This window comes from Hermetia illucens, chromosome 3 (genome assembly GCF_905115235.1).
Source record: "Hermetia illucens chromosome 3, iHerIll2.2.curated.20191125, whole genome shotgun sequence".
NCBI classification, from domain to species: Eukaryota; Metazoa; Arthropoda; class Insecta; order Diptera; family Stratiomyidae; genus Hermetia; species Hermetia illucens.
In genome coordinates, this window is record NC_051851.1 from 152,569,360 (window position 1) to 152,593,996 (window position 24,637).

General features: G+C 44.8%; 1 protein-coding gene across 1 annotated transcript; it reads left to right on the top strand.

The window, feature by feature from the left end:
* The first annotated feature begins 22,404 nt into the window (after nucleotides 1-22,404).
* Nucleotides 22,405-23,764, top strand: LOC119651417. Its single transcript, XM_038055012.1, has 5 exons — nucleotides 22,405-22,516; nucleotides 22,590-22,835; nucleotides 22,902-23,259; nucleotides 23,327-23,517; nucleotides 23,581-23,764. Exons 1-5 carry the CDS (start codon nucleotides 22,444-22,446, stop codon nucleotides 23,679-23,681), a joined length of 969 nt encoding a protein of 322 aa, XP_037910940.1. The 5' UTR covers nucleotides 22,405-22,443; the 3' UTR covers nucleotides 23,682-23,764.
* Nucleotides 23,765-24,637: the final 873 nt, after the last annotated feature.

A 24,637-nucleotide genomic window follows, 5' to 3' on the forward strand; every position in this document is an offset into this window, starting at 1 on the left:
GTTTGGCGTACCACTCTACGCAGATGCAATAAGCGTGGTCGTGAATGTGGCAAAAGACGCACTGGTCTATGGCGGTTGCTGTTCATGTTGATATTGGATGTCAAAAACGCATTCAACTCCGCCAATTGGAACCGAATTAAAGGGACGTTGGCTGTCTTAGGTGTTCCCGGATGGTTAGCGAGCCTAGTGGAAAATTACCTCTCGGACTCTCTGATACAGGACGAATGAAGGCCCCAAAGAGTATATTGTCACAGGGTGGAGGGAGGAGGTTCCACGGGACTCAGAACTAGCATAGATACCCTGTTTTTAGAATGTCATGTGCCTACTCTTCCCATCCCAAAGGAGGCTACGATAATCGGCTTTGCGGATAATCCAGCTGTGGTTGTTACAAGAAAGTACCCGGGGCATGTGGTGATTTACGCGACAGAAACATTGAGAGCGGTGAAGTCCTGGCTAGAAAAAGCCTTGCTGACCTTAGCGGACGAGAAAAGAGAAGCGGTCTCAATAACAAACCGTAGAAAGAAGAACCCTAAGAGTGATAGCTGACGCCCATCTGAGCTTTAGGGAGCACCTAGAATATGCAATTCTGTATCATGCAAGATGTATCAAGGGGCACACAGAAAGCAGGAATATAACAAGTTCACAGTGGATTGATCCCTGACAATGGAAATGAAACGAGTCTACAAAGGATCGGTAGACGCCCAAGCTCATTCCCATGATTAGAGTGTGACTTGAGCAGAAACAACACAACATGGGATATGGTGGTTGCTTCAGGCAGTATCTGCACCACTTTGGATTGGATGATTCATCGAACTGTCCCGAAGTATGCAGAGCATGTGATATTTCACTTCCAAGGTTCGCAATAGAGAGGAGGAACCTGAACCAAAGGTTGAGCAAGAGAATGACCCCGGAGAATATAGTTGCAGAAATGGTGAGGTCGAAGAAGAATTGGCTTACTCTTTTCTCCGCAATCGTTAAGATACAGAAGGATTTGCTGAAAGAGGAGAAAAAGGGGAAAGAGGAAAGTCACAGAAGTACTAATGCCTAAAGGCAAACCAACCCAGATAAGTAATATCTAAATGATGGTCTCGCGGGGCTGGAGAGCCGACGTCTGGTTTTTAGTGGATGCAAACCCCATACCGGCGGTGGACGCGTTGTTCTAAGGTGTAAACAAAAAAAAATACTATAATATTCTACTGCCAGATGACGTCTTGGTATCAGTAATTTGGGTTACCACCCTGGGATCAATGTCAATTTTCTTAGATGTAGGTAGCTTTCCGCCTGGCTGATATACTCCCTCCTCCGGAAACTGCACTCCTTGCTACATCTGGGTATGAAAATGGAGAGGATTGAATCATAGAAGTGTCTTCCAGGATACGGTTGGGCATATCCTCATTACCCCCATGAAACACGCGCATACCAATCTTTGAAGTAATCCTGGACTAATACTATACCCCACATCAATGATAATAGTACTCCACCAGCCATCAGAATGTTACTGTCTTCCGTTGTGGAATAAGACCTCGCAAAATTAGTAGGTGTAGCCTACATTCCTCATTTTCGATAAATGTGCCATCGCCTTTTCAGGTAGACAAAGGAAATTTCACCTTCCTTGGCTACAGCCTTATTTAGATTGGATCCTTTTTTGGTTTGTTCAATTCCTTCCAAAAATTCCTTGAAGTTATTTTGGTTTCCTTCACTGATCGCGTTACGTAATCAGTTCGTTTTTGTACCTTGTTCAATCCCCTGGTTGTTTCGTCCAGTTGAAGAGCGTTCCACCTCAGACCAGAAGCTGGCTTAGTTACTGGTTTACCAGGACGACTGTCTTAGCCCTGCCCCGTTGCGACAGTGTTGACCGTATTGAAGCCTTCCGCCCATGCTCCGAATTCCAATTCGTTCCTAATATCGCCCTCCCAACTCTAGATGAGCTATGTTAGTACTCAGATACCTCAGCTAGGAATCCCAAAGGGGAATCTTATTATTCTATTATATTAGAGGATTCCACCAAAACCTTCCAGTTCCCGGCTAGTTCATTCATAAAAGTATACCGACAAATTTTATAAAGATACAAGGATACAACACGAGATATGACGAACAAATGGCAGAGGCAAGCCTTGATCATCTAGTGATGAATTAAGAGAAGAAGCAAACTTTGTTAATAGAGTGAATGCCTGAATTTTTGTCGCAAATACTATGCCTTGATCTATACGAACTACTAGGCGGAGCAACTGATCCATTTTTTGATAGTTTATTTATTTGCTAACAACGAGAAGGTATCCAGCGCAGTGAATCTGTCTGATGAGCGAATAGTAACTATTTTTGTCGCGTGTTAAGTCTAATTCACCTCTCGAGGGGATGTTACTGCTGTGCTTTGCGTCAGGAATTTCTTTCAATGCCGTTGGGGGACCTTTGTCTTAAAAAAGGATGATAGAGAAGCTATATGCCTAAGAATCTACCACTGGTGCCACTAGCCGGTTACTCTGTTGATTTCACGTAAGGCCGAGAAATACGAGCCTGGTATCCTCTTGTACGATTAGTCACGTAGTGCTTCTACTCCTTAAGGTGCCTTGGTATCCGATAGAACACAATCTGAAAATCGGATAATAGCGTCAACGGAAAGTGTGTCAATATGCGCGTTGTTGAGGCCAATACCAATAGCTAGAGAGAGACTAGAGCTTCAACTTGCGATCCATAGCACCGTCCTGGAAAAAAAATGTCATCCCCTTGCTTACTTGAAGCGGACACCTTCGTATATATCGTTATAAATAGCGCACGAGCATGAATCTGGCTGTCATCAATGCAAATGTAAAACATTGTGGCTCATACGTGCGTGCTGTGGTTCGAGGTGCGCTGAAGCCATACCTGACCATCGTGGATATCTGATAGAGTTTTGCTCCAATCAAACCCCAGTGAGGCCGGAAGAAGATCTTACCCCGAACCAAGAAGACTAAACACAGGAGATCAGCGCATTGTTCTAAATTGTATGCTGGGAAAAATCATTGCGCATTTTCGAAGTGGAACGACAAATGCGCGAGGAAAATTCTATGCATTAGTACCGTTAGTGTGATGCAGTGCGTTAAGCAGCCACGTGGCTGCGAGCACACGGCTGCGAGTATTTGACATTGCACAGCTGTTTATGGCTTACCACATGGGTTGGGAAAACACACAGAAGAAAGCCATCTAAGCGCCAGCAACACACCGGCACATTAATACATGAAACACAAGGGCTACGCGTGATCAAAGCGATGTTCCGAATTCGCTCACCAAAAATGCGCTGCGAATCTTAATGTCTAGATGATATCCGAATTGTTGAAAAAACCTTTTTGACTTCTGCAAATAACGCCACTCTGGCTTGCCCGAAACCGAGAATGATATGCAGCAGAAAAAGTTGGAATGTGCGTTATGAATAAGTACCGAAACATTGTCTACAATGTGAATCTTCTACAATTCAGCACGACCAAAAACCTACTTCGAAAAGAGATGGTCACCATTTTGTCCCCTGGGCTCTCATATTTTGGCATGAACGTTGAATTTTTTCTCAGAGGTCGAAATTAGAGAGCCAAGTTTTACTCGAGAATCTTGAATCCTGGTATCCCTGTTCTGATCGAGATCTTGATGATATATGTTAGCTCACCCATTCTGTGAGTTGGAACCTAGTATTGTATCTTAGAAGAAATACACCAAACATTTCTCAGCTGGTTATCAAAAAGTTGCTTACCTCTGAGCGCCTCGAACTTTTGGGTGACAGTCATTAACGTCTTCTTCTTTTTCTTCAGCCTTTGTCCCGTTCACAAGGGGGTCGGCTCGTCGTGATCGGTTTCGCCATTTGGCTCTATCGAATGCCTGATCTGGGTGCAATCTCGAGGCTTTCAAATCCCCATCCAGCGTATCAAGCCACCGTTGTTTAGGTCTGCCTTTTGGTTGTTTACCATCGACTTCGATGTTCAGACCAATCTTTGCAAGTGAATTCTCGTTTGCACGAATTGCGTGACCATACCATCGAAGACGCCTCTCTCGCAACTTTTCCACGATCGGTGCGACCCCATAACGATCGCGGATATCCTCATTTTGGATGTGATCTAAACGTGTGACGCCACTAGTCCAACGTAGCATCTTCGTCTCCATTACCGCGAGACGCCGTTCATTGTCTTTTATGGTCGGCCAACACTCAGAACCATAGAGAGCGACTGGACGGACGACATTGCGGTAAATTTTAGATTTGAGACGTTCGTTGATACGTCGATCACAAAGGACACCAGTTGTGGAACGCCACTTCATCCAGGTTGCGTTAATGCGTGAAGCAATTTCATAACGCAGCTCTCCATTGGCTGATAGCGTTGACCCGAGGTATTTAAATCGCTCAGTTCTGGGCAGATCACTGCCGCTGACAGTGATTGTGCCTGTTTCATGGGGAGCGGTCGTCAAAAATTCAGTTTTGTTTAAATTCAATCTGAGACCGTGTTGCATGAGGCGATCATTCCATTTTTGAACAAGTTGCTCGAGATCATTTTTGCTATCAGATGCTAGGAAAACATCATCTGCATGAAGCAGTGTGACGGTGTCCATAACAAGGACAAAGAGGAGTGGTGAGAGGGCACTTCCTTGATGAACACCAACAGAGACACGAAGCGGTTTTGATACACCCGCCATACTTCGAACTTTACTTTTCGGAACATGGTAGAGCAATTGAACCCAGCGCACGAGTTCTTCTGGCACGAAGTGTTGTCGTAAAGCATACCAGATGAGTTCGTGTGGTAGACGGTCAAACGCTTTCTCTAGATCCAGAAAGGCAATGTAAAGAGGGCGATGCTTCTCACTGTGTTTCTCCATGAGTAACCGCGCAGCGTGTATTGCGTCAGTAGTTCCGCAGTTCTTGACAAATCCGGCTTGATTCACGGTTATTTCAACGATTTCGCGAATACGGTTGTCAAGAATGCGTTCAAAAATCTTCATGGTATGGGAAAGTAACCGGATCCGACGGTAATTTGAACATTCTGCTGGGTTACCTTTCTTTTTCCATATTGGAACAGTGGTACTTTCTTGCCAGTCAAATGGTGTTCTTCCTTCCTGAATAACCCGGTTAAAGAATTCACTGAGCCACAGTGTTGGGTCCCAGCTCTTCGCTTTCCAGAGCTCAGATGCAATGTCGTCAGGTCCTGTTGCTTTCCCCGATTTCATTTGTTTTATTACCTCCTCGACTTCAGTTGCGCTGACTGGTGGAACTGCTCCAAATGTCGGCAATGATTGTGGAAGTGGAGGATGAGCAAATTCTTCAGTTGAAATCTGCTCGAAGTATTCTCGCCATCTATCCGTTGCGGCTCGACGGTTGGTAAGCAAAGTACCGTTCTTGTCATTAACACAACAGAAGTGTTCGATATCCTGTGTGCGTTCATCACGGCTTTTAGCAAGTCGATACAGATCTCTCTCGCCATCCCGAGTGTCCAGTTTATCGTAAAGATTTTTGAAATGGTTCGCTCGGGTGACAGCGACCGCTTTCTTTGCTTCCCGGTTGGCATTCTTATAAATTTGCCAATTAGCAGGTGTTTTATCGTCGAGAAATTTGTGGTAGAGGCGTTTCTTTTCACGGACCTTCATTTCAACGTTATCATTCCAAAGCCAAGTATCTCGGTTGATGTACCGCTTACCCGGCTTGGTGACCCCGAGGGTTGCAGAGGCCGCTTTGTGGATCGTGTCTTTCATTTGGTTCCATGATTCTTCCACATTCGTAATGGTTGGCAATCGTATGAGTGAAACCGTTTCTTCATTCTTCTCACCAAATCGCCACCATTTAATGCGCGGCGGGCCAGTGCGTTCCTCACGCCGTTTTATCGGTGGCTTAATTCGCAGGACAGCAATCAACGGCCGATGCTGAGGTGCGATGGCCTCGTAGGGAACGACTTTGCAATCAGTGACAGTGGTAAAATGTTGACGTCTTATGAGAATATAGTCGATTTGCGTTTTATTGTTCCCACTATAAAATGTGGGAAGATGAGACAATCGTTTGATGAACCATGTATTCATAAGTACAAGGTCATGGGTGTCCGCAAAATCGATTATACGCTCGCCACCTTCATTGCGCGCTCCGAACCCCTTTCCCCCATGGCACCTGTTACCGTCTGCCTTTTCACCCACATGACCATTAAGGTCGCCGGCAATGATTATGTAATCGTCAGCAGGCACGTGACAAGTCTTTTCATCGAGAAGTTGCCAGAAGGCATCTTTCTCGGCATCTGGTCGGCCTGTCTGTGGTGCATACGCGGTGAAGAAGTGAATAGTGCGATCAGCTGATTTAATGGTGAGCTTCATCAGCCGATCATCAAATCGTTCGACTTCTTTAATGGCATCACGGAAACCCTCTGAGATGGCAATGCCAACACCATATTGAGTGTGTGGGTTACCAAAATAGAGAAGTTTGTAGCCATTTTTACCGCGTTCGCGTTCAATGTCGCAGCTTTTGGAACCAGACCATCGGGTTTCTTGCAGAGCGCAGATGTCAATGCACCTTTTCCGAAGGGCTCTTGCGAGTTCCTCGGTCTTTCCAGTTAGGGTACCAACATTTAGCGTGCAGACACGTATTTGTTTTGTTCGTTGTGTGCGGACTAACTTGCTTACGTCCTGACGCCGTCCATGCGTCAAGAACCCTTGCCCATTTCTCGACAGGACCGGGGCCCGTCCTGCCGCGTCGACTGAGGTGGACGCCCTAGCATTTCTCCGAGGCCTGTGACTTAATCCGATCATCATGTTTGTAACGACATTGTATGCATTTTCTTGGTCGACCTTTCGCGGGGCCTGTCACCAAGAGAGATCAGGTAGGATTTAGCATAGTAGAATAACTCCAACTATACTCTATTTATCTCTTTCCCTGATCTCAGCATTTTATTTTTGTTTTACTGAGGATAGTACAGAGTACGTTGCTTCAAACCCTCCTCCTTTACCTGGGTTTGGGACCAGCATACTATGTTAATAGCATGGCGGAGTTTGACAGTCATTAACGTCAAGGATTAAAAACAGCTTACGCGATGTAGACCGACGAATTCCATCCCACCTCCCCCAAGAAAAAAAAGTGTGATGTGAGTCGACCACAATTCCATTGCAAAACACACAACCCGGAGATCGTGCCTTTCCAATCTTGTGCAGGTAAGACTGAAAACCTCCATGCCCATTTAAGAATAAATAAATAATCAGTTTTACCATTCTTCCGATTCAATCACGCACCTAAGTTGCCGATGAGCCGCGTAGTCCATCTCCCTCTAGTTTCATTTTGCCATGAGAGTTGCCACTCGTCTAGGGTACGTTGCCATTCTTCATAAGCAACCACCTCTCTTGACTCTTTCCCCTTCCTTAGCAAGAAGGGCAATGGGGATCACTCCCGCAATCACCATCATGGCCGGTTCAGAAACAGTGCGGTACACAAACGCTACCCGCAAAGCTCCCCATATCTTCACTTGCGCGAGGCGCTTACGATATACCTCCTTGCTAAGAGCGTGAGCCCATATCTCTGCACCGTAAAACAGGACAGACTGCGATGAATTCATTAGGAGACGTCACCTGCTAGACGTGGGACCCCCAATATTTGCCATTAGCCTACTTAGCATCGAAACTCCAGCTGCAGCTTTGGTTTGCTCAGAAAAACTCATCTTTGAGTCAAAAGTCAGCCCGAAACACTTTACCGTTGGTTTTGATTCGATTATTCACTCGTCGGACGATATGGGACGCAAAGTCTGAATTCTCTTTTTAGTCAGGATGACTACTTCGGTTTTTTCCTGTGTAAGGTTGAAACCATGAGTAGTCATCCGCTTACCCGTCGCATCAATATGCCAAGTCTACTTTGCGCCTGTTCAACAGTGCGTCCAGCAACAAGCGCCGTGACACCGTCTGCATAACCGACCAGGCGCGACTCTTCTGGCATGTCGAGTTTAAGTAGGCTATCATAAGTAGCGTTCCAGAGGTCCGGCACTAGGATGGATCACTGTACTACTCCTGACGTGACCTCCATCCTCCACTGACCCTCTAGCGTTTCGTAGAGCAGGAAGCCACGACTTCCATGACAGTATCAACTGTGGATCTCCCTGTTATAAAACCGAACTCCCGTGAAGATAAGTCTCCGGCAGCGCGTATCGCTTCAGCAAGTCTGCTTCTGATGAGTTTTTTGAGCACTTTTCCAACAGTGTCAAGTATACAAAGAGGACGGTATGAATACAGCAACTCGTGGTGGTCTTTCCCATTGCTGATCAGCGCAGGACTCGCCACCTTTCAACGAGAAAGGAAAATTCCCTCTTTTAGGCAAGCGTTGAATGCGTCGAGTAGTAGGTGTGACTGTATTCGCGAAATCGTTGAAATAACCGTGAATCAAGCCGGATTTGTCAAGAACTGCGGAACTACTGACGCAATACACGCTGCGCGGTTACTCATGGAGAAACACAGTGAGAAGCATCGCCCTCTTTACATTGCCTTTCTGGATCTAGAGAAAGCGTTTGACCGTCTACCACACGAACTCATCTGGTATGCTTTACGACAACACTTCGTGCCAGAAGAACTCGTGCGCTGGGTTCAATTGCTCTACCATGTTCCGAAAAGTAAAGTTCGAAGTATGGCGGGTGTATCAAAACCGCTTCGTGTCTCTGTTGGTGTTCATCAAGGAAGTGCCCTCTCACCACTCCTCTTTGTCCTTGTTATGGACACCGTCACACTGCTTCATGCAGATGATGTTTTCCTAGCATCTGATAGCAAAAATGATCTCGAGCAACTTGTTCAAAAATGGAATGATCGCCTCATGCAACACGGTCTCAGATTGAATTTAAACAAAACTGAATTTTTGACGACCGCTCCCCATGAAACAGGCACAATCACTGTCAGCGGCAGTGATCTGCCCAGAACTGAGCGATTTAAATACCTCGGGTCAACGCTATCAGCCAATGGAGAGCTGCGTTATGAAATTGCTTCACGCATTAACGCAACCTGGATGAAGTGGCGTTCCACAACTGGTGTCCTTTGTGATCGACGTATCAACGAACGTCTCAAATCTAAAATTTACCGAAATGTCGTCCGTCCAGTCGCTCTCTATGGTTCTGAGTGATGGCCGACCATCAAAGACAATGAACGGCGTCTTGCGGTAATGGAGACGAAGATGCTACGTTGGACTAGTGGCGTCACACGTTTAGATCACATCCGAAATGAGGATATCCGCGATCGTTATGGGGTTGCACCGATCGTGGAAAAGTTGCGAGAGAGGCGTCTTCGATGGTATGGTCACGCAATTCGTGCAAACGAGAATTCACTTGCCAAGATTTTTCTGAATATCGAAGTCGATGGTAAACGACCAATAGGCAGACCCAAGCAACGGTGGCTTGATACGCTGGATGGGGATTTGAAAGCCTCGAGATTGCACCCAGATCAGGCATTCGATAGAGCCAAATGGCGAAGCCGATCACAACGAGCCGACCCCCTTGTGAACGGGACAAAGGCTGAAGAAAAAGAAGAAGATACCTCTGCTGGAATACCATCGGGTCCTGGCGCCTCCTTGCTTTTCATAGAGAGACCTGTTCCAATTCTTTTATAGAGAAAAGTGGACAGTCTTCGGCGCTCTATGCGCCGACGTCATCATCCCGTATGAGGTGCGCAGGGAATAGTGGCCGTACAATGCGGTCCATTTGTTCGGTCTTATGTGAGCAGCGTTTCCGTAGAGCCCCGATTTTTGAGGTTATCACAGAGGTCCACATTCACATCGTCGACCAGCTCCTGCCAGCAGCGAGCTTTGCTCCTGTTTATTGCGCTGTGGAAATCTCAAGGACGAATTCCGAAGTCCTTCTCAGGTTTTGGCCTCTGAGAATGTATCTTGAGTAAAATTTCCACTAGAAAGATATTATCAGAACTTTGATACCCACTAGGATCAGATGGTTACAAGTACGGGAATTGGAACTATCGTCTACGCCCTGCGATCCTTGCCTAATTTCCCTTCTTAACTCTAGGCAGGATGTCATAAAGAGACATGTTTGTTGTAATTTAGATTCGGAAATGTTGATACAGGAAAAGAACTCGAAAAGCAGTGCTTAATTTCGACCAAGGAGAAAGAAGATATCGAGGAGGGATACAACACCTCATATCAATTGCAATATCCGGCTGGATAAGGAATAACTCGAATAACGCAAATAACGCGATCTGCGGAAATATATACGGTCTGGGTCCTTACTCCATAACAACCCCCTAGTAATACCAAACATTTTGCTTAACATGGACATCCGCTCTAAGGCCTCCGCTAACAAATTGAAACTTTAATCTATGAACATTTCTCCAAGGACAAAACGTTTCGCTAATATGGACTATATTCCCAGGAAGATAAAAGATTACATCATGTTGTTTTTCTTCCCAATGTGATAACTGAGTTAGCTACTTATCTCTGAATCATGAAGTCTGGTAGTTCTCTCATCGATAATAAAGCAATTGAAGTTGACTACTATTTACTTGGTAACAGTATTGTGCGACTAAAATGGCATCATCCGTAAATTAGGTCCATAATATAGATATTAACTCCAATGAAACTGATTCAAAGGTCGCCTAACTTTCCGACTACACCTTCGAAATAATCTAGATTTATGCTTCAAGTTGTTATGATACTTCAGCATTAAGTAATCTTTATTCCGTATTATCTCCAACGGAAATTATTTTATTTTTTGGAATACTTTTGGAATTTGTTTTGACTTTTGAGTGTGAATAACAACAGAGCTAGGGTAACTTTTCTTTTGAGGCGAATTCCGGGCATTTCTGATAGTTCAAAACGAATAAAGTTAAGTACCAGGATCCACTAAGCACAGGCCAGGCTTCATGGACCTGGGGCAAGAACTTTCGTTGCAAAGATATACCTAGTCCTGACTATTGTAGTCCGCTCCTTTACACACGATACACCGTTATAAATTCCAGGCAAAAACCAGGAAGATTAGAGGAAGAGTGAAAAAGCTGGTTCCCCGCAGCGTCCAAACTATCGAGAGCTAAAAGCCCTCGCAAGAGTGTCGGTCCAGAGATAGTAACTCCAGGTGGTCGACCACCTTTACCAGAACTAAGAAGAAAGTCTTTTCCAGAAATGGCCGTTGGGAAGAGTATAAAGTCCGCAAAGTTCGTCCAGAAGAGCGTCAGTAAGGACATGAAAAACGGGTTGTTGAAATTTGAAAAGCTACCGGCCCGCGTTTTCATACAGGCAATAACAGAAGACCCCGCATGAAAGAACGGAAGCAACCGTAATTTCCACTGAAAATGCCATATATGCCGAACGGACCGCAGATAATCTCCTACAGAACAAGCTGGGAAAAAACGATTGAAAGAAAACGCAACCCGAGCAGATTTTATTCAGATAGACTCCAGATAGACTCCAAGGCAAAAAAAGGGGAAGAAGAGCAGAAGTAATAACACGCCCGTCGATAGAAAACCATCTGCCTAGAGTTTCAACCGATTCAACAAACAAAGGAAAAGATGGAGAAACTGAAGGAAGACTACTCCGTTTGCTCTGCTCATTAAGTCGACGAAAGGCAAGACCTTGATGAAAGTCCTCAGCCACTATCCACTACAAGATCAAGCACAAAGACAGAGGAGTAGAAGTACCTTTCATACGCAAAGCGAAGGGTGGCGGAGTTCTTACTGAATTAGGATCGAAGAAAAGCACCGAGAAAACATTCTGTGAGATGGTCAAACGGTTACTGAGAAATAAGGTTTTGATGGTAGCCTAGAGACTATGTATTTTCTGGAGAAGTCCAAACTGGAAGAGGACATAAATCGTGAATGCCGACGAGCAAGCAATATCCAGATAAGTACCACCTCTATGAATTCTGTTGGCCAAAAACTCACTGTGTTGGAAGTTACCTAATAATATCTGAACCTTCACACGCCTACAACCGGAAATTCAACAGGATAGCAGCGGGGACACACCTTCACGGCATCTTCTTCCGAAGTAATCAATGCTATCTCTCGGCGCACAAGAGTTCAGCGCTCTCTCTGAGCGTGGAACATTACTAAGGCGATCATCTGGTAATCTTTTGAAATGTCTGAAAGAGGCAGAGTCATACTGGAACATACTTCGATGGGGGGAGGAGGCATGCACCAGAATGGCAAAGTGCAGATCAACTCAAAGGAGACTGCGCACCGTAATAAATAAAAGCGCAACTCTTCGCTAGTAGGAACTAATCGAAGAAGGGGGGGACTTGATTATAATCTGATCATCCAAAAAATTGGGGCTCTGCGAAAACAGAAACAGAACAGATGGACCGCATCGTGCAGGCGCTTTTCTCGCGCATTCTGTTCAGATTGGCGCCAACAATGTGAAACGCACTGAAGATTGCCTACTGGTTAAGGTTAAGGAACTCCTTAGGTTCAGCATGCATACTGATCACTCTTTTGTATGATACATCCCTTAAGGCGCCCGAAAAACTCATCGGAACTAGACCCAGTCGAAGACGCTTATCCACAAGGCAGTTTGATTTAGAGCAGGGAGGTCTACAGTAAAAGGTCATGGATACGGCTCATTGAGCTGGGAAATGCAGTCAAGCTCGATGTTATAAATGCCAACAATTCTGTGGAATGAGCAGATATGCTGAGCACCTATAGGCAAGGGTTACGTCTCGCTAATATTGATAGCATATCGGAGAGACTCTGCCTCTTGCTCTATGAGACGCTGGAGAGCCAGAGGAAAGTAGAGGTCACGTAGGGAATATTAGAAGTATCAATCCTAGGGCTAGATCAGCGTGGTGGTTGCTTTTGGAGTTCAGCTACATTCACTGATTGAGTGGTAACTCCCTTGGTAAAACACGTCAAGATGCGCTATGCCGGCTCTTCGGAAGTTTAAGCCCGTGACCAAACTGTAGACGTGGTATTCTTCCGAATACATAGGGACTTTGCCCGGATAACATCATCAGAAATACTGAGAAACCCTCCAGAAACTGATGGAGCTATGTTGAAAATTATGCTGGGGATCCATTATTCCATGCCGTTCATATACATCGAAAGCTTGCGTCCACCTCGTAATAGGAAAGTATCACTTATTCATTCATATTATACGAAAGGAAGTAGCCACATTAGTAGCCATTTGAAAATGAATCTAAAAATTTATGAAGAAAACTTGGTGAGATCATTGCAATTGCCTCTGTAATGAAGTCTGCACTCCAGGGCCGTAGAGAGGAAATCCGGATCCGGGGTGAAAATTATTCGAAAAATCGGCCCCGGGGTAAAAATTGTATGAGTTTGAGTTAAAAATTATGAAAGGCCCCATATTATCCCTTTTTCATTGAAATTTGTATAGCGGGCCCGCCCCCGATAAGAGTCCAACCGACAGTGAAATTTGAACCGCGACCTTCCGCACAAAGGTCTAGTGCTCCAACTAGTGCTCTCCCTCCCGGAGGCAGAATGTCTTCAACATCTCAACTCCCTGGTTTTCTACTTGCCTACTTCGATTTTCTACCTAGGACCAAAATTTGTCTCGACATGGTGACGTCACACTACTCAGGTACGCATTGCCAAACCGAGCAGTTGGATTTCTCTGTTACCGTTCTTTTTGGAATACCGCCTCCTTCTGAAACCACCAGAAATGCATCCTCTCCAAGAACTTACAGGAACACGTTTCGTTCTCAATTCCTCCGATTTTAATGTCGAAGGCCACACATGGACTATGCCATACCCTCCACAAGAAAACGCTGGCAGATGTTATGTCAACAATCGAGTTTGACCTTCACGTTTGCAATGTTAACCAGCACCATCTTTTGCTCCGCCAAGTCTTCGGATATCATCAGCCGCCCGTGTTGTGTTCATCAGCCGGTTAATCAGATGTTGAAACCGTAAAAGACAGAAGTACCAACGTTTCTTAAATGGTTATGTAACGCATCCTCCTAAAGCTGTGCTCTCCAATAGTGGGGCTGCCATTGCCAGCACAAAGTATCCCCACACCAAGATTCAACTTTCGAATAGGCCTCCAAATTAGGCCTAAGCTACCTCACTGTTGTTGAGGTTGATTTTTGAGGCTGATCTTATTGTAGTAGTAGTGAAATTGCATAATTAACCTATTTTCGTCTACGTCCCTCCATCCCGGGGGTGAAAACTTAATCGATGGGGAGTCAGGAGGGTATGACACTCCTCTATCGATGGACCTGATACAACCCAAGCAATGGCTCTCGGACAAACCAATCACTTTTAAGGCCAAATTGGTCTGCTATGCAACGGAGATATTTTACAAAGAACTGACCTCATCCGGATCTAGGCTCTACCTTGATTTTCAGCTCTTCTATCCTATTCATTAATCCGTTTGCCAAATAAAGCGAAATGATGCTTCGGCTTTATCACTTCTCCCTTTATGGGTCGTCGGTGCATCACTGTCATCCATGAAGCTATTCATATTCCTTTCCTACTTCTACCACTAGCCATGACTGACTTGAAAATAAATATGCCCATCACCGGCAGTTGCATGTGAAATGCAAGACTATTTTGACTATTTATTTGGCAAGCTCTCAACTTGGGTGCTACCCTAAGAGGCAAGGCAACGTTATATACTAAACCCTTATGGGATCTCAATCTCCTATTCATTAAGGAACTACAAAAACGACGAAAATGTTTGCTTCACAGCCGAAATTCAAATTATCCCAACCGGTTCCACGAATTTTATGGTCTCGCCCTTCAGATGAACATGATGGTGCCGAAATCCATACCGGGGCTAGAACTTTATTGAGAAAACCTAGTAGATCTCTCGTTTTTAAACATGTTTGGATGTCGCAGAATTCACATTAAGCTGTTAATGGAATGGCAATAGGGCTTGATGTGTCTCAAGGGCCTCTCAAGGTGTCTCATCACTGCAATCCTCAACAAGTATGTAGCTGCATGATGCACGCTGATTTAACACCTACAACTCTACTAACAAACCCCATTTTCACCTTCACACTGGTAATCCTTAGATAATGCAAACATCTACTGTTTTAGAGGATAAACTCTGAGTTCTCTGTCCCGTATGTAGGGATGAGCCTATTGGTCCTCCAGGTTGGAGGCTGTGCAACACGTTGACTATTGGTTCACTGTGTAATACTGTCTTGGAACTCGAAGCAGAACCTCGGATCGCATAGGAAAGTCAGTAGTTATTACTGACAACGGAAAAAGGGCTACCAGTCTGGAACCAGGGACGTACGTTTCCTCTTCAGAACTGGCGCTCTTAGAGTATCAAATCAGTATAGATTTCGTCGTCCACAAGAATTTCGTCCCCAATATCACAGACTTCAAACTAATCTATGCAAGAATTGGTGGCCTTAAAGTGAAAATGAAATTTCTCAACGTTTAGCTAATAAAGGTGTACCCTCCAACGGAAAACAAAGACACTCAGTTACAGACGGTTACATTGAGTTAGTATTTGATTCGTGTCCCCCGAATTAAAATAATACTGCCAACTTCAGCACAAAGATCCGAAAATCGCTGATCCACTGTGGAACCCTGGTGCCATAGTCACGCCGTATAATTAACGAGAATGATAGCGGGCTGATAGAATTCACTTGCAGTATGGTATTCTCATCGATTTGATCCCCTGACCACAAAAATAACCAGAAAAGGTGATCCTTACGAGATGGGACAACACGTCCAAACAGAGTCCACTCAAAGTATTCCCTGCTTGTCGTAAAAGGCGACTAAAAGGAGCAGAGATATATGGGCGAGCAACCTTCAACTTTCAAAATTCTGTCGGCTTCGAAAACGACCTCTGATTTAAACTGATCTTTCGAATACAATTTTTTGTTTTTGTCAATGGCATTTGATTGAATTTTTGAATATGCAAAGACTTCTCGACAAGGTTCCCCAGAACGCTTGCATGGTTCAACTTCAGTGTCAATGTCAGCGATACAAGCTGAATGTTCTAGAATTAAGCCACAGAAACTGTTGGAAATCTGGCAATTTCTTCTGTTCCTTTTGCGGCACATTGCTATTGTACTCTAGCAAGCCCGCTAGAAATAAGCTGCCAGGTGGGTCCTCATGTCCAAACTAGTAATTGTGAGATTCCGGTCCAAAATAAGGAACGTGTCCACATGGCGCTGTTACGTATCAACGAAGACTTCTGATATAGGGGGAAGAAAGCCTCTTATAAGCATCTTAAAAAGGACTTCCTAAAAGTGACACAATGATCGTAATAGAAGATCTGAATACCAAGGTTAGCTCTGAAAACCCTTTGCTCAGACAAGTGATGAGGACGTTTGGTCTTGAGAGCCCCAACGGCAATGGCAGAGATTGCGGTTCTTCTATAGGTTAAAGCTTTCTATAGCTTCTACCGTCTCATCATAAGCGGCACACTGACCGGAAACATACATCTTACTAAATGTGCGAAAGAAGAGAGGCACTGTCAGTGCACTTGATGATCGCTTAACTTCACTTGCGTATTGCAGCCTGATCTTCTCGCAGCGATGTGGAGCCTCGGACCCCAAAGGAAAACATCATAAACAACTCGCTGAAGAATATTAATGAAAACTGGGCCACTATCGAAAGTGCGCCTTCCTCCCGCGTAAGTCAAGCTGTTACCCACATCCCGAAAGAGCGCTTACTCGAATTGGAAGCATATCGACGAGTGTTAGTAACTGAAGGTTCTTATTGAAGTTGCTGAGACCGAGTGTCAACTATTCTGCAGAGCTGCCAACTAACTGCAGAGCTGCTTCTTTCACTGAATATAAATACCAAACAAGTCGGGAAACCGGAAGCTAGACGCTTCAGGTATAAAAGGTTTTGTGTATTTCTCTTATAAAGAGATTTGAGTGTGCATTTGTTCCAGCACGTAATATATGCATATATTATGTGAAAATATTCATTTTCAAGTGATATTGACATTCATAGTCTTGAATTTGCAAAGAAGCGACAGCTTTGACCTAGTATAACTTTGTTAGTAATGGTGCAATTTTCACCAAATTTGGCAGGGTCATGCTACAATTTCGTGATTCTAGGGTGAACTACTAAAAATTATAGTAATGCACTATTATTAACTTTATTTGAAAAGGTATCGGTATGGAGGGTATTTCGGAGCCTAGGCACCATATAGTGGCAGCCCCCTGATTTTTTTCAGATTTTTCGGTTGAGTAGTTTCTGAGAATGGGTTCATTAAAGAAATGATCAGTTTCATGCGTGAGCGTCCACAGTTCCCACCTTTCTACCAAATTTGGTGTCAATCACTACAACCGTCTCCGAGAAAAATGCGTGTGACGGACAGACAGACAGATAGACAGACAGACAGTAAACTGATTTTAATAAAAAATTAAAAAAGGTTCTCAGCCTGACTGATGACCGCACTCTTCCTATCTGCAGTAACATAGAGAACATTGAGGGCTTAGACCAATTAATCTAACTTGGTAGCGTTGCTTCTCACGACAGTGGCGTCGACTTTAATGTCACGCGACGCATTAACAGCGCTAGATCTGTTTCGCTGTTTTATCTAAACTCTGGAGATGCAACAATCTCACCACCAACGTCAACTTGAGATTATTGTTAATCTATTTTCTCAACGCTGCTACATGGGAGCAGCACTTGAAAAGTAACCGCTACATCACAGAGTCCAAACCTTCGCCTGTCTCCGACATGCCATCGGTGTACTATGGTCCGAGAAAACTTCGAACATTGAACTACATCAGCGTGCAGACCAGGTTCCGGTAGCTATGCTAATTAGAAGGCAGATATGACAGTGTCCACTATCCCAAAGTGGCTGACGCGTAGGTCGCCCTAAAGACTCATGAACAACAGAGAAGTGTTGGCTTCTCGGAAAGACCTGGAAGAAGCTGAAGTACATTCATAGAATAAAGTTTCCCATTCTTTCGTTCCATAGAGAGATTGTTCTTCCATGGGTTTGTTTTCCCCACGTACTCGAGGAGGGCGATCAGACTCGAGTCTGTCAGGGGCTCATCTGAAGTGGCTCTGCCACGAAGCCTCACCGGAGGTTATCTGATACCATGGGAACCGGGATGGCCCTCTGAGAGCATATGCTCCAGGAAAATTCCTGGAGGATGCGCTCTCGGCCCGGTTATTTGCGGTTGGCCCCCTAGTGGGAGTTTCATGGTGGTTGTGGTTATGCCTACATCGCGGGCAGAGCTCCTTGGAGCTCGAGCGTGGAGTTGCGCTGTACAACTCGGGTGCCGTACTCCTTAGTTGTGGCAGAGGTGTTAAATAGGCCTCGCATCCACTGGTATGAATGCTGAGCCTGCACTCAGTATAAACCAGGACCGCTGTGCTTGCATGGCGGGGCTCTGATTGTGGTCCCAAAATCAATCCGTGTCCGAAGAGGACCGTGGGATTATGCCTTCATGGTAGGTACTCACGTTAAACCCCCAGGACTTTCATGGGTTTGTCTTGGGACCTTTCATCTCGAAGGCCATTGCCTTTCAGAAGTCCAGTTAAACAGATACTGAAGTAGTGTGTGCTCATAAGATTTCAGTTGGCTTCAAGTAGACGTACGACAGTATCGATTGCTCGATACTCTACAGAACATCAGCTGAACTTGAAGTTGTGGGGAAGCAGTTAACAAAATAGTTAAGTAGCGCCTCTGGATTAAAACATGGGCTGGCCCCAATAATTCTGGGTTATGTTATTAATCATTCGTTCGCGTTTCTCAATCCAGCGAATCGTACCCATTAAATTATTTACAGTCGGGAGTAACCAGCTGTATTCGAACGGAGCCTTACTGATACCTAGTCGCCTCAACGAGTTAGCTTGACCTTACCATGCTACGAGGGGCAATACAAGGCGGAGCTCCTATAATAATGTTCCCAAGCAACTCAAACCTGAATCCAAGAGGAGGGAAATCACAGATAGATCAGGGGTAAAGGTAGAAACCATGAGCCCCGTTGTTAACTACTCTAATGTGGCGAAAAACATTTGACTGACCATGCTCCCAGAAGTGTTTCCGGTGCAAGTATTCACTGGTGTGGAGCAGCGAATCAATGGAGACCTCAACGTCATTCAGATGCGGTAAGGATGGAGTAAGAAGCTTACTTCTGCGGCATGTGCTTTCCAATAGGTCTTACACTGGCTAGTCCACTAAAATCATCCGAAGTAGATGGCATTTTTGCAACACTATCCCAGAGAAATTTAGAAATAATCTTATGATCTCTCCCATAGGTGATAAGGAGCAGCAAACAAGGGGATGGAAGCGGTTGTCTTCATTCCGAAAATGACTGAGAAGGATCCTTTTCACCTTAAATCTCTCAGAGCAAGCTGACGGATGCTCTACGGGATACCTTACAAACCAAAGATATTTCGTTTTGATATCGAATGTTGTAGGTTTTTTGATATCGAAGGAACCTTCGGCAATACATCGCAGACAAATGTACACCTAATATGCCCTGATCTGCAAGGGAGTAGGAAACACCCTGTCCTTCTGGAAGGGCAGGACGATAGAAAGTAGACAAATAGAAATCCCGACAGGTACAAACTCCATTGTCACGGACACTACTCTAGGTTGTCCACAGGGCAGGTAACTATAATATCACCGCTATTGTGTAGTATATCGTACCCTACATAACAGAATCCCAACTGGACTAGGGGCCACTAGTGCCTGGCGCAGGAAGGTGGGGCTGCGCATCAGTCCGGCCAAGAACAATATAGAATTGTCCTTTTGGAAGCACAAGCTTGCTCACCTGAGAGCCATTAAATTACATGGCATGGAAGCGAAATGTGTAACAGAGGTCAAATTGTTGGTATACACACTACACCAAAAGCTACTCTAAAAGACAATGGATCTGATGACTTACAGGTCTGCAGCGAGGAAAAAATGAGAAAGCACCCCGAAAATGCTGCACTGGATATATACTGCACTAGTAAAGCCAATGACTACCTATCGGGCGGTGAACAGGGCAGACAGAATTGAACTCAGCACAACAGCTAAGGAATTTCCCAAATTCAAAGAGAAAGACATGCCTACCGGCATTCTCAGAGATGTTTCTGAGATTGATTTTTCTCCATCTTCACGTGCAGATGCAGGCAGGTGATCTTCAAAATGTCCGGGAGTATCAGCGGGGCGGGGAGCTGCTTAAATCCGAGGAAGGTTCATATTTTATAAGGCGGAATCCCGAATTACTGATGCCAAGAAATAACATGACAACAAGGTTTCGCTTCGATAAGAAGTTTGAAACACGTTGAAGCAACATCGCAAACTGGGAGAACTTGGCAGGGTGCTACAGCTCAAACCAGTACCTACCAGACACACTGACCGGGCGGTCATGGAATACCTTAACGAATGCTCTGCTGGCTCAATAAGATCTGAATACTTTGGATTACAGGCCAGAATGAGTTACAAGGGAATGAGGCAGCGTATGAACTGGCGAGGAAAGAAAAGGGACGCCGTTGCATGGACCAGAGCCTTTCTATGAAATCTTCTGGTCATAGTAGGAATACCCATTGGTCAGACTAAATTATCACCTGGGGAATTTTTTTTCGTTGAGGATACTTGGAGTTCTAAGCCTTCATCCACTCAATGACGGACTGGACCACATGGACAGCAACTTACTCTACTTCAATATAAATGGAGCGATTACCACCTGCCGCCACTTTCGGTCACGCTGCTCCCAGGGGAGAGGTGAGGCAGCGTCTGATGAGTTGCCTCTGCCCTGGACGAAATCGTCAATCAAGGTTTTTTCTTCGTCACTTGAGGAAGGTAGGGATATCAATGTACACTGTCTACTGGGGCGAAACCTCCTTACATGTTCTGGGACAATGTCCGGCACTTTTGAAAATACTTAATGTAGATAGGGAAGTTCCTGTCCGTTATAGGCTTAAACGACGTGCGATAGTTAATAAGTATCTATACCCAGTAAAGGTACACGATAGGTCTTCTAAAACGCAGTGAGTACAATACGAATCATCCCAAATAGTAATCTATGCGGATGCTATAAATATCAGGGCCTAGACGAAGAAGAGTTCGAATGAAGTCCTAGTGAAGCTTGACGAATTAGCGTAAGATGCTGGCTGAAACAGAAGTGTATAGAAAACCAAAGTTATAATACAAGCCTGAAAAAAGGCGCGAATCAGTCAAAATGGGAGTTTTGTATCCTTAGACACAACTCCCACAAAGAGGAAGAATGGAACAAACGAAATCAACAGACGGATCACACTTGTCAACAAAACATTATACCTCATTCGGTCCTGTCTTACGGTAGCAAGTCGTGGACGATGAACCAGCCTTTCGAATGTCGAGTTCGCAGGAAAATTTTAGGGCCAATAAGAATGGATGGCAAATGAGATACAGCAATGGATTGTACCGATTATATGACGAACCAAAAGCCGACGGTTGTTGTCAGCCAACATAGCCTATTTCAGCTTACAAAGACTGTTCCGCTCGAAACGTCTCACCATAGGGTCAAAGTTCTTACTGTACAAGACAATGGTCGTGCCAATCCTCATGTATTCCTCGGAGACTTGGGTTCTTAGCAAGAAAAATTGCGAATTCTTGGCCGCGTTGGACAGAAGGATCATCCGAAGAATTTTTGGCCCCCTACATGAGGATGGACGATTCCGTAGCCTACACAATGACGAAATCTATGAGCGATACCATGACCGTCCGGTTGTGGATAAAATCCGACTCAATAGGTTACGGTGGGCGGGTCACTTAATCCGTATGGATGAGGATGATCCCACCCAGAAAGTCTATAAGGGCAATATCTATGGTAAGGTAGGGTAGGTAAAAGAAGACGAGGCAGACCCTGCCTAAGATGAAGCGATGGCGTAGGTCAGGACGCCAGACAGCTTTTAGGGATATGGAATTAGTGGTCCTCGGCGTAAAACCGGGATGTCTGAAGTTCCTTATTAAGGCAGGCATAGACCGGATATCGGTTGGTGCGCCGTTGATGATGATGAAAAGCCGACGTCGATGTTAAGATTCGAAAGCTCCCATGGGCAGGCTGTGCGCATACTCAAAGGCAGGATCGAAATTGAACGACACCCTGAAAAACTCTGAAATGTCTGGGTGAACTCAATGGGCAACGCAAATTACATACTCCTCGATTTACAAAATTGGTAGACGCGGTCGTTCGACCTCGACCCCCTCAACAACCACCACTTCTACACGTGCCACCATAGATAAGTCTTCATGGGAAAGTCATGTGTCTTAAAATATTGCAATTCACGTGCAACCCCTAAAGGTTCCCAACTTGCATATTAGAGGCCACTTCCAACTACTGCCCAATGAATTGGTATTACCCAAAACATTATTTGCCAATGCTATAAACTTTTTATTAATCAGAATAATAAAATCATAAAAGTACCTGGCTATTTCAGGTGTATTACCAATACGGGTGTGTTTGTTTTCAATTTTAGTGGCCTGTAGTTTAGATTCCAGATAACATGAAAGTGACCGTCGTTATCAAAATGCTCGGCCCAATGGAAGAACACCCAATGTTATAAAAGCTTTGGGCGACCATAAAATCAGGTTAGTAAGGTAAATTTCACCTTTCGGGAAATACAAACTGAATAATGGCTAAGAATCTTTTGGTAGTGTTTGCGCTACTTTGTTTCGTTGGAAGTTTCGTTCAGGCCACTATTCCTGGTAACTTGTCTTGTTCTCCCATCCTAAGTCTGATACTTCAATCCAATTGCGTCATTATTTCATTATTTCGCAGTGAATGTTGGCTGCCAGAGTACCTCGAAGTACAAATGGCTAAACCTTGTGCAACCAGCAAGTGTCTACCAGTCGTGCACCTACAGTATTGCTCCGTACAGTATTTACGTTTGCCAGTTGAGAGTTGAGTTTGCTACCGTCTTGGCCCAACCGACTTCACCAAATCTCATAGACAGCCCAACTTGCAGAAATGGATACATTCAGATTGGGAGACATAAAATTTGTGGTGTGAATTCAAACCAGCATTGTGAGTACTCAAGTTTCCTTTTTCACGATCTCTGAAAACAAGCAACTCTCCCGGTTTCATCCTCAGTGTATGTGGACTTCTTTGGATCCAACTCAAACAATCGGGTCACAATAGTCACAAATCCCAATGGTGGTACTTACCAAATCAAGGTCACCCAAGTGGAGTGTCCAATTGGTTATAAGACCAAAATTTATCAACCAACGGACAAACTGGCACCTGTGAAGCCCATCCAGCCGGAGAGCAAACTTATGAAAACCATCATTTTCGATACAGACATAATAGCACCAAGCGGCTGTGACCAATATTATATCGACACCGTAGGTTTCGTCGAATCCTTCAACTGGAATAATGCACGAGGACCATATCCTGGCAGCATGCAATACACCGTGTGCTTCAGGAGACCAGTCTCATCTTCAAGGCTTAGGTATTAAGTAACAATACATCATTGCAGGACTGTCGTATACACCCAAATCCTTATTTCCCTCCCCTAGGTTGTATGCAATGGACTTCTCCCTGGAATACAACGCTGCCGACCAAACCAACGGAAATTGCTACGACTTGTACGAGGCTACCCCGGGTTACTCAAGTGATTATGTAATGGTCCCATATTCAAGGATCACAGAAACTGGAATCGTCGCAGATCAATATTGTGGGGTCATCTTGCAATCCAGAACGGTCGAATGTAAGTCCTCAAAGGACATTTTTAAAGTGTCTTCATGAATAATATTTTTGTCAATATCCGCAGCTACTATGTTTGGAACGTTCTGGTTCACTTTCAAGGCCGGCAATTACGTCAATGGGAACAATGTAAAGCGTGTATTCAAGTTCCAATACCAGGTGATATAATGGACACCTTCATGCAGATATTTAGTAACTTTACTTACACAACAAATTCTTTTGTAATAAAATAATGTCCATTACTGTTATAATGCCAGTATTTTCTGGGAGGTGCCACAATCTTAGCTGATGCTGAATTTTTTCTAATAAATGCCAAAAAATTAGACTTCGGCTCATCTCTCAAAAAGAAAAATGGAAGGCTTTGGTAGCAAAAAAAGTTCACTGACGTTTTCGTCCAGGCCAGGGGCAACTCATCAGACGCTGTCTCACCTGGGAGCAGCGTGACCGAAAGTGGCGACAAAAAACAACATTTTCAAAAAACAACATTTTCAAAAACAACATCCGCGTATTGAAGGATTCGAATCTGGAGTTGTTTTTTTTTTTGTTGGGAGTAGGGTAGGTGAATGCGTTTACGCACAGAGTGTTGGACTCCCGCAACAGCACGATGGCGGACTACCAACTAAACACCTCCCTGTCATCAGAGAACTAGCCTGGAACCGTTTGACACATTGCTTCGGGCTAGCCCTCCCGCTCTCCCGGCTTTGGGAGCCTTCAAGTCAGGGCTGCCAGCGCTCTTCAGCATCTCTCTGACAATGTTGTCGGGAGAGCTCCCCTGTGTCTGCATAAAGCTGCTGGCGGAGGCCGTCCCACCTCTCGCAAGAGAAAAAGGTGTGTTCAGCGTCATCCGCCACTCTATTGCAGAACACACAATCAGGAGATCGCGCCTTCCCAACCGTGTGCAAGTAAGACTGTAAGGAAGTAATCAATCTCACCGTGCTTTCTGTTCAACCATGGGTCTAATTTGTCGATGAGCCGCGCAGTCCACTTGCCCCTTGGCTCATTTTGCCAAGAAAGTTGCCACTCGTTAAGGGTGCGTTGACGTTCTTCACGGGCAACCACTTCTCTTAAGTTTTCGCCCTTACGGCGATAGATAGCTTTGCGGTTCTTGGCAAGGAGGGCAACGG

Excerpts from the sequence above, each read along its gene's own strand:
- LOC119651417 (XM_038055012.1), top strand. The coding sequence starts at position 22,444 with ATGGCTAAGAATCTTTTGGTAGTGTTTGCGCTACTTTGTTTCGTTGGA. Across the intron at positions 22,836-22,901 it reads TGTGAATTCAAACCAGCATT|TGTATGTGGACTTCTTTGGA; the intron begins GTGAGTACTCAA and ends TTTCATCCTCAG. Across the intron at positions 23,260-23,326 it reads GTCTCATCTTCAAGGCTTAG|GTTGTATGCAATGGACTTCT; the intron begins GTATTAAGTAAC and ends TCCCTCCCCTAG.